This window comes from Bradysia coprophila, chromosome III (genome assembly GCF_014529535.1).
Source record: "Bradysia coprophila strain Holo2 chromosome III, BU_Bcop_v1, whole genome shotgun sequence".
Lineage (NCBI taxonomy): Eukaryota > Metazoa > Arthropoda > Insecta > Diptera > Sciaridae > Bradysia > Bradysia coprophila.
This window is the reverse complement of record NC_050736.1, coordinates 4,638,620-4,650,912: the sequence shown is the minus strand read 5'-3', so window position 1 is coordinate 4,650,912 and position 12,293 is coordinate 4,638,620. Positions and strand designations below refer to the sequence as shown.

Sequence of the window (12,293 nt, the reverse complement as noted above, 5' to 3'; positions counted from 1 at the left end):
GATATGCCGGAGGAGACAGTTGTCAAAAAACGTGTTCAAATCAAAATAGTCATTTGTTCAACAAGGGAAGACAAGTTAGACTAGACAATGCATTCCAATGGTGTTGCTTCTCACTGACCCAACTTTTTTCCCGGGGTAGTGAGTAGAATAGTCGCTATGCAGAAAGATGTTTTGTACAAAATTAATTTGGATTTTTACTACAATCTTGGCAACTTCACAGACAGTTTCCGCGAAAAAGTGTGCCTATGTTCGCATTGATAACGATTTTAATTCACGTGCGATCGATCTTGTTGAGTGTAAAAATATTTCATCAATGAATGAGCTATCTTCTGACATTAGATTCGATTGGAGACGTTTAAAAGTGATTAATAAGATCGGTGATACGTTCACGATTGCAGGTCAGTGATAGTAGCAAAAATAGCCCCTCATAGAAGTGTAGCATTCGAATATATTCCTTAGAAAATGATCAAGGTCTGGAGTACATACAACGATTAGATTTATCACAAGCCGGGAGTCTAGATGTTGCAGAATATAGTTTTCGTGGCTTCTCTCATATGGAGTGGCAGCACCCGGTTTTTTAACGTTACGCTTTTGCAACGGACTAAATACAACACTAGAACTCACCCACAGCGCGAAGCTATTAGACTAAAAACCATTTTCATGCATAGAGTAAATGACTGAAAACACAGCACTTAACAGAGCAGATGCTCTTACCTTACCCAAAGGATTACTTGAAGTGAATTTAATTTAATAAAGCAAAGGCGCTGTTTCGACCTGGGGAGTCAGTGACGGTCCGAGGCTAGCGTGGTCTAGCCATCATCAGTTGTTTTCACTGATCCCTTCCTAAGACACAATGAAGTAAGACGAATGGCTCACGATTAGTATAATAGCGGCTATTATTATTAATAGCCTCACCATCTGCCATTTGAAATCAAATCAGGAAAGAAATTCGGCAAAATTTCAGGCCAGGTCAGATTCTCAATTAAAATTTGTAAACAAAAAATTACCTCAGACTGTGAAACGATTTGAATAACTATTTTGCTCTCGGTTCTGTACCTTTGAAGTAAAACCTTGATGCCATCGAATTTTTCACGGAAATCGAAACCATTCAGATCAGGTCAGAGGTCAAACATAATTTCTATTTCACCCGGGTGCAAATAGCATAAAATACACCATCTGCACCCAAGCCAATTGTCGCAATTGTTAGACGATTTTGTTCAAAGGAGATTCAAATTGATAGGTCAGCAAGGAAGATTTAAGTTGCCACTGTCGAAACTCCAAAACGTAACACCATTTTTTAGCCCCGTACGAAGTACGAAGGGGCTTATAGGATTACGATGCCGTGTGTAATTGATGGAATTCGAAGCAGACGGTAAGGGCAAAGTGTTTGCCTATGTTCATAGATGACGAATCCGCAATAAAAATTTGGGCCGTCTGTCCGTCTGTCCGTCACGTCGATATCTTGAGTAAATCAAATCCGATTTCAAATTTTTTTTTTTTCCCTGAAAGATAGTCAAAATAGTGAGGCTAAGTTCGAAGATGGGCATATTCGGGTCGGACCGTCGTGAGTTAGGGCCACCTAAGTAATTTAAGGTCTTTTGGTGATATTTATGGCAAAATAAACGATGGAAATGTAAATGACACGGCAAATGATAGGTATTGTCAATACCAATCCAGGAAAAAAAGTTTTTTAAAATCGGGTGAGTGGACCGTGAGTTAGGGCCTTAGAAGTGAAAAGCTACTAGGGCCCTATGTGTATTTTACATAGAACTCAAGTAAATTTAATCCGTTTTTCGTAATTTTTGTGTCATTTGGAAGGTAATCAAAGGCCGAATAGAATGTAGTTGAAAAAAAAATTAAATTTGGGTCCTCGGACTAAGGCCGCTACTAGGGCCCTATGCGTATTTTACATACAACTCGAGTAAATTTCATCCGTTTTTCGTAATTTTTGTTTCATTTGAAAGATAATCGAACACCGAATAGAATGTTGTTGAAAAAAAAAATTAAATTTGGGTCCTCGGACTTAGGCCGCTACTAGGGCCCTATGCGTATTTTACATACAACTCGAGTAAATTTCATCCGTTTTTCGTAATTTTTGTTTCATTTGAAAGATAATCGAACACCGAATAGAATGTTGTTGAAAAAAAAAATTAAATTTGGGTCCTCGGACTTAGGCCGCTACTAGGGCCCTATGCGTATTTTACATACAACTCGAGTAAATTTCATCCGCTTTTCGTAATTTTTGTTTCATTTGAAAGATAATCGAACACCGAATAGAATATTGTTGAAAAAAAAAATAAATTTGGGTCCTTGGACTAAGGCCGCTACTAGGGCCCTATGTGTATTTTACATATAACTCGAGCAAATTTCATCCGTTTTGCGTAATTTTTGTTTCATTTGGAAGGTAATCGAACACCGAATAGAATGTTGTTGAAAAAAAATTAAATTTGGGTCCTCGGACTAAGGCCGCTACTAGGGCCCTATGTGTATTTTACATATAACTCGAGCAAATTTCATCCGTTTTGCGTAATTTTTGTTTCATCTGGAAGGTCACCAAAGGCCGAATAGAATGTAGTTGAAAAAAAAAAAATTTGGATCCTCGGACTGAGGTCGATACTAGGCCCTATGTGTATTTATACTCAATAAATTAAAATTTTAGGGCTATTTGAAATTTTTGTTTTATTTGAAAGAAACGTCGTACGGGGCTTCGTAATTGCGCTATGCGCAATTTCTAAGATGTACACATTCCATAATAATTTTACTTTAACTACATTAACCGGCGCAATAGGTTTACGGTCAAAGTAGGGTGACAGACGCAATAGGGTCACGTACGCAATAGATATACGGGTTTGTACGGGGCTCAGTCGCAGCAAACGCTCCGACTGTTCTGATGGCTCGTTTACGAGTAAGATTTAAGTCACTTCTGTCGAATTACCCAATTGTTAGGCCAGTTTATGCAAGGAAAAGTAACTGTTGCAAAGTTGTATATGTAATATTTAACTTAAGTTTAAGTCTTTCTTTCTACCTTCCCGTTTACTCGTTGTGTACCGCAAGTCTATGAGGATTCAATGAAAGTGTTTTTCATTCACACAAAGTCTTTAATTCATTTAAAATTTCTGTTATAAAATATCGTTTACCATTGATATGAATCATCATTGTTTAAGAGCTCCCATTTACAGCAAATTGTTGGTGCAAAAATTGAATCCCAGACTCTTCTTCATGGTGACTATTATGCATCGAATGATATTTGCCGCTTAACATTCATGATATTAGTCCGCGAACCTCCAACGAAGTAAACCTTATCGTGATATGGACTAACATTTTTCTGGTCTTTTCCCGAAAATTCAATCAATTTTTGACCAGATTTTTGCTTCAGCTCACTCTCCCGTACATTTTCCCTTAACACACTGCCGCTGGTATTACTCTTTGACGAACTTCCGCACAATGCATAGTTTACCGTTTCCGGCATGGCACCCAAACTGTTGGTTTCGTTGAAGCAATTGTTACTTAACGAGAGATCATTTAATAAGCCTTCGGTGTTCTGTGATATGGTTGTCTGGGTGCTGAAGCTGAACGATTGCTGACTGAAATTGAACGAGTCCGTCGATGATTGAGATAGGAACAAATTCGAATTGACTTTTTGTATTGGTTTCTTCAGCTTTTCGTAGTCTTCCGGTCCTATGTAGCCCTTCAATTTAATTTTCGAAGCGGCACGAAGATTTTCTTTGCGCATTTTTTCATTTAAGTAAATTTCGTCGATTGATTTGCCTTGAACTACCCAAAATACCAGTCGATCAGCAATTCTGTAAAGAAAAATGGACGAAAGTTTAGTGCTGACCGAATGGGACAAAAAAAAACTCTGTTCGTTTACCTGATCATAGTGTCGCTAGTCGACGTGCTCTCATCTCTTGTTTCAAGGAACAATCGTTTGACAACCTTCGCCAACACACTAGCGAATGCGGTAAAGTCTTTATGTTGCGAATTGATGTTCTTCTTACGTAACGAGGTAGATACTGCCCACAGCAACTTCCTTCGATGGGACTGTGACAACTGTTGGCCATTTAGTGTCACATCGGATCTAGCTCGAAGTACCGATGATCCCGTTGCCGGTTCGTTGTTGATTGTATTATTAACACAGAAAGTTTGACTTTTAGCTAACATGGTGCGTGAAGTGCGTATATCATCAATGCCACCGATGCGCGGTAACTTTGACTGAAAAAGTGTGCCTATGTTCGCATTGATAACGATTTTAATTCACGTGCGATCGATCTTGTTGAGTGTAAAAATATTTCATCAATGAATGAGCTATCTTCTGACATTAGATTCGATTGGAGACGTTTAAAAGTGATTAATAAGATCGGTGATACGTTCACGATTGCAGGTCAGTGATAGTAGCAAAAATAGCCCCTCATAGAAGTGTAGCATTCGAATATATTCCTTAGAAAATGATCAAGGTCTGGAGTACATACAACGATTAGATTTATCACAAGCCGGGAGTCTAGATGTTGCAGAATATAGTTTTCGTGGCTTCTCTCATATGGAGTGGCAGCACCCGGTTTTTTAACGTTACGCTTTTGCAACGGACTAAATACAACACTAGAACTCACCCACAGCGCGAAGCTATTAGACTAAAAACCATTTTCATGCATAGAGTAAATGACTGAAAACACAGCACTTAACAGAGCAGATGCTCTTACCTTACCCAAAGGATTACTTGAAGTGAATTTAATTTAATAAAGCAAAGGCGCTGTTTCGACCTGGGGAGTCAGTGACGGTCCGAGGCTAGCGTGGTCTAGCCATCATCAGTTGTTTTCACTGATCCCTTCCTAAGACACAATGAAGTAAGACGAATGGCTCACGATTAGTATAATAGCGGCTATTATTATTAATAGCCTCACCATCTGCCATTTGAAATCAAATCAGGAAAGAAATTCGGCAAAATTTCAGGCCAGGTCAGATTCTCAATTAAAATTTGTAAACAAAAAATTACCTCAGACTGTGAAACGATTTGAATAACTATTTTGCTCTCGGTTCTGTACCTTTGAAGTAAAACCTTGATGCCATCGAATTTTTCACGGAAATCGAAACCATTCAGATCAGGTCAGAGGTCAAACATAATTTCTATTTCACCCGGGTGCAAATAGCATAAAATACACCATCTGCACCCAAGCCAATTGTCGCAATTGTTAGACGATTTTGTTCAAAGGAGATTCAAATTGATAGGTCAGCAAGGAAGATTTAAGTTGCCACTGTCGAAACTCCAAAACGTAACACCATTTTTTAGCCCCGTACGAAGTACGAAGGGGCTTATAGGATTACGATGCCGTGTGTAATTGATGGAATTCGAAGCAGACGGTAAGGGCAAAGTGTTTGCCTATGTTCATAGATGACGAATCCGCAATAAAAATTTGGGCCGTCTGTCCGTCTGTCCGTCACGTCGATATCTTGAGTAAATCAAATCCGATTTCAAATTTTTTTTTTTTCCCTGAAAGATAGTCAAAATAGTGAGGCTAAGTTCGAAGATGGGCATATTCGGGTCGGACCGTCGTGAGTTAGGGCCACCTAAGTAATTTAAGGTCTTTTGGTGATATTTATGGCAAAATAAACGATGGAAATGTAAATGACACGGCAAATGATAGGTATTGTCAATACCAATCCAGGAAAAAAAGTTTTTTAAAATCGGGTGAGTGGACCGTGAGTTAGGGCCTTAGAAGTGAAAAGCTACTAGGGCCCTATGTGTATTTTACATAGAACTCAAGTAAATTTAATCCGTTTTTCGTAATTTTTGTGTCATTTGGAAGGTAATCAAAGGCCGAATAGAATGTAGTTGAAAAAAAAATTAAATTTGGGTCCTCGGACTAAGGCCGCTACTAGGGCCCTATGCGTATTTTACATACAACTCGAGTAAATTTCATCCGTTTTTCGTAATTTTTGTTTCATTTGAAAGATAATCGAACACCGAATAGAATGTTGTTGAAAAAAAAAATTAAATTTGGGTCCTCGGACTTAGGCCGCTACTAGGGCCCTATGCGTATTTTACATACAACTCGAGTAAATTTCATCCGTTTTTCGTAATTTTTGTTTCATTTGAAAGATAATCGAACACCGAATAGAATGTTGTTGAAAAAAAAAATTAAATTTGGGTCCTCGGACTTAGGCCGCTACTAGGGCCCTATGCGTATTTTACATACAACTCGAGTAAATTTCATCCGCTTTTCGTAATTTTTGTTTCATTTGAAAGATAATCGAACACCGAATAGAATATTGTTGAAAAAAAAAATAAATTTGGGTCCTTGGACTAAGGCCGCTACTAGGGCCCTATGTGTATTTTACATATAACTCGAGCAAATTTCATCCGTTTTGCGTAATTTTTGTTTCATTTGGAAGGTAATCGAACACCGAATAGAATGTTGTTGAAAAAAAATTAAATTTGGGTCCTCGGACTAAGGCCGCTACTAGGGCCCTATGTGTATTTTACATATAACTCGAGCAAATTTCATCCGTTTTGCGTAATTTTTGTTTCATCTGGAAGGTCACCAAAGGCCGAATAGAATGTAGTTGAAAAAAAAAAAATTTGGATCCTCGGACTGAGGTCGATACTAGGCCCTATGTGTATTTATACTCAATAAATTAAAATTTTAGGGCTATTTGAAATTTTTGTTTTATTTGAAAGAAACGTCGTACGGGGCTTCGTAATTGCGCTATGCGCAATTTCTAAGATGTACACATTCCATAATAATTTTACTTTAACTACATTAACCGGCGCAATAGGTTTACGGTCAAAGTAGGGTGACAGACGCAATAGGGTCACGTACGCAATAGATATACGGGTTTGTACGGGGCTCAGTCGCAGCAAACGCTCCGACTGTTCTGATGGCTCGTTTACGAGTAAGATTTAAGTCACTTCTGTCGAATTACCCAATTGTTAGGCCAGTTTATGCAAGGAAAAGTAACTGTTGCAAAGTTGTATATGTAATATTTAACTTAAGTTTAAGTCTTTCTTTCTACCTTCCCGTTTACTCGTTGTGTACCGCAAGTCTATGAGGATTCAATGAAAGTGTTTTTCATTCACACAAAGTCTTTAATTCATTTAAAATTTCTGTTATAAAATATCGTTTACCATTGATATGAATCATCATTGTTTAAGAGCTCCCATTTACAGCAAATTGTTGGTGCAAAAATTGAATCCCAGACTCTTCTTCATGGTGACTATTATGCATCGAATGATATTTGCCGCTTAACATTCATGATATTAGTCCGCGAACCTCCAACGAAGTAAACCTTATCGTGATATGGACTAACATTTTTCTGGTCTTTTCCCGAAAATTCAATCAATTTTTGACCAGATTTTTGCTTCAGCTCACTCTCCCGTACATTTTCCCTTAACACACTGCCGCTGGTATTACTCTTTGACGAACTTCCGCACAATGCATAGTTTACCGTTTCCGGCATGGCACCCAAACTGTTGGTTTCGTTGAAGCAATTGTTACTTAACGAGAGATCATTTAATAAGCCTTCGGTGTTCTGTGATATGGTTGTCTGGGTGCTGAAGCTGAACGATTGCTGACTGAAATTGAACGAGTCCGTCGATGATTGAGATAGGAACAAATTCGAATTGACTTTTTGTATTGGTTTCTTCAGCTTTTCGTAGTCTTCCGGTCCTATGTAGCCCTTCAATTTAATTTTCGAAGCGGCACGAAGATTTTCTTTGCGCATTTTTTCATTTAAGTAAATTTCGTCGATTGATTTGCCTTGAACTACCCAAAATACCAGTCGATCAGCAATTCTGTAAAGAAAAATGGACGAAAGTTTAGTGCTGACCGAATGGGACAAAAAAAAACTCTGTTCGTTTACCTGATCATAGTGTCGCTAGTCGACGTGCTCTCATCTCTTGTTTCAAGGAACAATCGTTTGACAACCTTCGCCAACACACTAGCGAATGCGGTAAAGTCTTTATGTTGCGAATTGATGTTCTTCTTACGTAACGAGGTAGATACTGCCCACAGCAACTTCCTTCGATGGGACTGTGACAACTGTTGGCCATTTAGTGTCACATCGGATCTAGCTCGAAGTACCGATGATCCCGTTGCCGGTTCGTTGTTGATTGTATTATTAACACAGAAAGTTTGACTTTTAGCTAACATGGTGCGTGAAGTGCGTATATCATCAATGCCACCGATGCGCGGTAACTTTGACTGATTACCCAGTAGACCGTCCTCGTCTCTCCTGCGCTTTCCAATCGGTTGACTGAAACTGTTCGACGGTTTGGCATCACGTTCGTCGGTGGACGGTGAAAATAACATCCGTTTCGACTTGTCGACGCGTCGGGCTACGTCTTCCGGAATCGTTGGCTTTACACATTTTGGTTTCTGTTGCGGCGGACTTTGGAACAGAGCCCGTTTTGATGTTTCACGCGTCGGAGCCATAGACTTAGTTGATAGTGTTGCACGTTTCCGTGCCGAGCCAGGTGTTTTGCGGCCTATAAGAGAAATGAAATGATTGTTTGGTTGTTGTGATAGGGTGGAATCGATTAGTTATTACCTGGAGTCTTTTTCTTAGCAGGTGTACGACGCTTGGGTGTTGCGGCCTTCCGTCGTCTACCGCAATTTTTCCTATTAAAAAGAGAAAAATGCGTCACGACTGTTCAAAACTCAGATCACAAGTGAGGTTGGTTCGTACTACGCTCAGCTAAAATTCAAAAATGAGCATCAAAAAATCGAACGACTATTGGAGAAGTCATAAACCATCATTAGGTAAAGTTGTTGGTATTTCCAAATGTACAGTTTCAACCGTGCAGGTCATAGAAACACTACACTCGAGCGGTGGTAAAACATTTAACACAGTGTAGTGAGAATGAATGGTTTTGTTTCCATATTTCACCGCACTAATGAGTTTATTACGGTCACAATTGCTTACAGTCGTCGACTTCGAAATACGAGACACATTTTGTTTCAGTTGTAGTGGTAAGATGGTTTAAAGACTTAAAAACACTTTCGTTTGTATGAGGGGATCAGTCGAAACACCGTTGTGACAAAATGCAGCACTTATTTCGAAGTCGCCGACTTTATCGAATTCTTTAAATAAATGATTTTCGAACAGCCCAACAAGACGTGAATTTTTGAAATTTTGGAATACATTTCCGTTGGATGGAATAGTTTCAAAAATCAACTGTCGATGATTCATCTGAACTCTAGGGTGGTCCGAAATGATAACGAAAAAAAAAAAATCAAAAAGTAAACTTACTGCACATCTATCATCAGCTGCTTGCTGCCCAGCTTCGACGAATCAGATCCACATTGTTTCGACAATAGATTCGCCGCTGACAGGCCCCTCTTTCGACCAACCAAATGACTTAACCGCGTTCCCGGCGATTGACTCAGCATCTTCATGCGCAGTTTGTTAGCGCTAGGCCGATAGGTGTGCGTAAACGATGAGCTCGTCTCCACTCCAACGCAACGTTCGACATACTTCATGCCCAGCAGCTCAATTTCCTCGCTGTCAGTCGTTCGATTGTACAGCAGACCGTGACATTTTATGCCCATGTTCATGTCATTCCATCCGATGGTTTTTACCTCGTCCACAGTGTGGGTGGGTTTGAATAACGATTCGGTGTGTTTCGATTCGCTTCCGTCACAACCGGACATTTTGGTCAGATTTTCGTTGTAAATGTCCAACAGTTCAGTGCTGTTGTACTGGATTATTGTCTTGGATGGCGGTGGCAGAACACCCGACAACGAGGCTTGGATGCGTTTCAACAATGATTTCTCCCATTCACTTTCCTTTCCTTTTTCCGACAGTACCGAGTGTTCCAACACCGCGTCGTTGTTATCGGAAATGTTGTTGTTTTCAGAATCGGAAAAGTCATCGAATAAGTCCGGTGATTGCGGACGAGGTTTTATTGGGGTTTTTCTTGTTCCCATCGTTCGCGTACTGATCGTCGATGGGGCGATTGTCTTCGTTCGGCGACTGTTGCTACCGATGTCTAACTTAAATGTTAAGTTTTTGTCATATTTGTGGGCGCTGTTTCTCTTTGCAATTTTATTGTCCGTCGCATTACAGCTGTTTTCCATGTTATAAATGATGGACGGCGATTTGTCAATATTACGATCACAGTAGTTTTGTTGCAACGTACACTGATGCGGCGATTGATGGGAGGTGAGCGATTTCAGTATTTTCGTAAGCTTTATTTCACCGAGCTCCTTGTAAACTCTCTCATTTTGGTCCGATATTTCGGCCGAACTGAACGTATTTGAATATTGGGTCTGTTCCGAATCATATTCGAATTCGGTTGCTGAAACTCTGCAATTGTCGGATCCGTTTTCCACGACATTCAATGCATTAATGCGATCAACAGCAAATAATTCAGGTAAACTGAGTGGTGGTGTTACTGCCGATGCACTTTCCGATGTATTTGCTTCGTTTATTGACTGGAAAATTTTCGTATCGAGTTAGTTACAAGTTATTGGCCTCAATTGCAATTTGTCAAAACAAATAACAAATTGCTGATATTTGGAATTTCACTTACACCATTGCTTGATGACTGCTCGGATTCATAACTGTTGTTCAATTTGTGTCCCAATGGGTTCATCATGTTCAATTGCACTGCAAAGGTTCAAAGCATAATATTCAAATATTTGTTTACAACATACGAAATCAAGCGTCGAAACGGCAAAATTTATGGAACCTAATTTCAGTTTCAATGCGAATAGTGTTCGTTGGTCTTGAACCCTTCTTATCAATGCGATCACATGCACATTTTTCTAGATTTTGCGCAAAAAATTTGTCAAAATAGGGAAAAAAAATTCCCACCAAAACAGAAATTAAATTTTCAACGTCACCAAGACAATGGACAAAAAAAAACTGCATCGGAATTTCGATTGCAATGGATTTACCTCTTCTGCATTTATCGAAACGATTCGGTATTTTATTCGAAATTATGTGGATAATGCAAACCGAATCTTTCACTCAAACACTGCGAAATTAAATTAACTTAAACTATCAAAATTCATATTTCAAGCACAAACTTTTTATTGTCGCAGATGCTTGAACGAAGTTTTTTGAACTGATGAAAAATTTCTACAATTCTACAGTACTAACTCTACACCTTCAAATACAGAAACTGTCGTACCGACCGTTTCGAAACGAAAATTTAAATCAGCTGTCGCTGTCAGATGATAGTCCGGGTGTTGATGTAGAAAATAACATTTTTACCAAATGATTTTTCTCATAAAATTCTAGAAATGAGACTAGATAGATTAATATAAACCCTTGTAGTGCATCCTAATTTTTACATTTTTTCGGCGTTATAACAAATTCTCGTAGCGTTCGTTCACAAGAAATAAGTTTTGTGGGGGTAGGGTAATCTCGCACACCACACAAATTCATGGTGTGCGAGATTCACCTCTAAGTGGTGAATCTCGCACAGTCATGACTTTTCGTTACATGTCGTAAAAGGACGCATACTATGATCGCGTGTGCGAGATTCCCCGACACCGTTTTGTGAGATCTATAGCTTTTATAGTCTTTGTAATTTTCCTTCTATTGGTTTCGTCATAGAGTTATTATACTTGAGAGTTGGTGGCTTTTTGTCGTTTTATCATGTGCATCATGTAACAGCAGCAAAAACAACGGCCCAACAACCCCCCAAAATGCTGGTTTCCTCTTTCAACTAGTGTTGTCATTTTAAAGTGCCATCTTGCCAACTCTCGAGTATAATTCTATGGGTTTCGTACTATAATTTTTGAACTTTTTTTTACAGTTTTATCGCCAAAAGTTTTTAAACTATCTGGAGATATAGATCAAGCCAGAGTAACTGTAAACCCGAACACTGACAGCTATACCGTTATCTATAGAGAACCCGAACCTCGACTCTGTAAAAAAATTGAGCTGCCGTTTAATTTTATGTTTTCTCCGGATCAACCAAAACGTTCAATTTAATGTGATGTGAAATTTGAACCAAACATTCAATAAATATTCAATTCCATTCAAACATTTGTTTCTACGTTCAAACGTGAACAAAGTGTCTGCTCATTTGCACTGCACATATGTTCATATTAGGTTCTCTGTACTACAGAGTCTGTAGATAATTTTTGACATTGCGAATAACCTTGGACTGTTGGATCTATTGGTATTGTGACTTAATAACATTACTGTTTAGCAAAGGATTTATTTGTAGTCCTGCTAGATCAAGATCATCAAATATGTTAACACGTTTTTTGACGAAAATTAGCTATTTGTTAAGTGTTTCGCACATTTTTTTTTTAATTTCACTTCATTTAATGAAGTTCATTATC

The 12,293-nt window shown here is 38.8% G+C and overlaps 1 protein-coding gene across 2 annotated transcripts; it reads right to left on the bottom strand.

The window, feature by feature from the left end:
* Positions 1-3,075: 3,075 nt before the first annotated feature.
* Positions 3,076-11,091, bottom strand: LOC119078870. 2 transcript variants are annotated; one of them, XM_037186597.1, is made up of 7 exons: positions 10,893-11,074; positions 10,526-10,602; positions 9,244-10,427; positions 8,542-8,612; positions 8,163-8,479; positions 3,872-4,179; positions 3,076-3,803 (listed from the first exon to the last, which is right to left on the bottom strand). In XM_037186597.1, exons 2-7 carry the CDS (start codon positions 10,589-10,591, stop codon positions 3,230-3,232), a joined length of 2,520 nt encoding a protein of 839 aa, XP_037042492.1. In that variant the 5' UTR covers positions 10,592-10,602; positions 10,893-11,074; the 3' UTR covers positions 3,076-3,229. The 2 variants fall into 2 exon arrangements, with proteins under 2 accessions (XP_037042492.1, XP_037042484.1); XM_037186589.1 differs by lacking the exons at positions 3,076-3,803; positions 3,872-4,179 and adding an exon at positions 7,059-7,786 and having other exon boundaries at positions 7,855-8,479; positions 10,893-11,091.
* Positions 11,092-12,293: the final 1,202 nt, after the last annotated feature.

What these genes read in the sequence shown, in the direction of transcription:
- LOC119078870 (XM_037186589.1), bottom strand. Translation starts at nt 10,591, where the DNA reads ATGATGAACCCATTGGGACACAAATTGAACAACAGTTATGAATCCGAG. An exon ending in CAGCTGATGATAGATGTGCA is followed by an intron (nt 8,613 to 9,243) that starts GTAAGTTTACTT and finishes TCTTTTTAATAG; the next exon opens with GAAAAATTGCGGTAGACGAC. An exon ending in ACTAGCGACACTATGATCAG is followed by an intron (nt 7,787 to 7,854) that starts GTAAACGAACAG and finishes TTTTCTTTACAG; the next exon opens with AATTGCTGATCGACTGGTAT.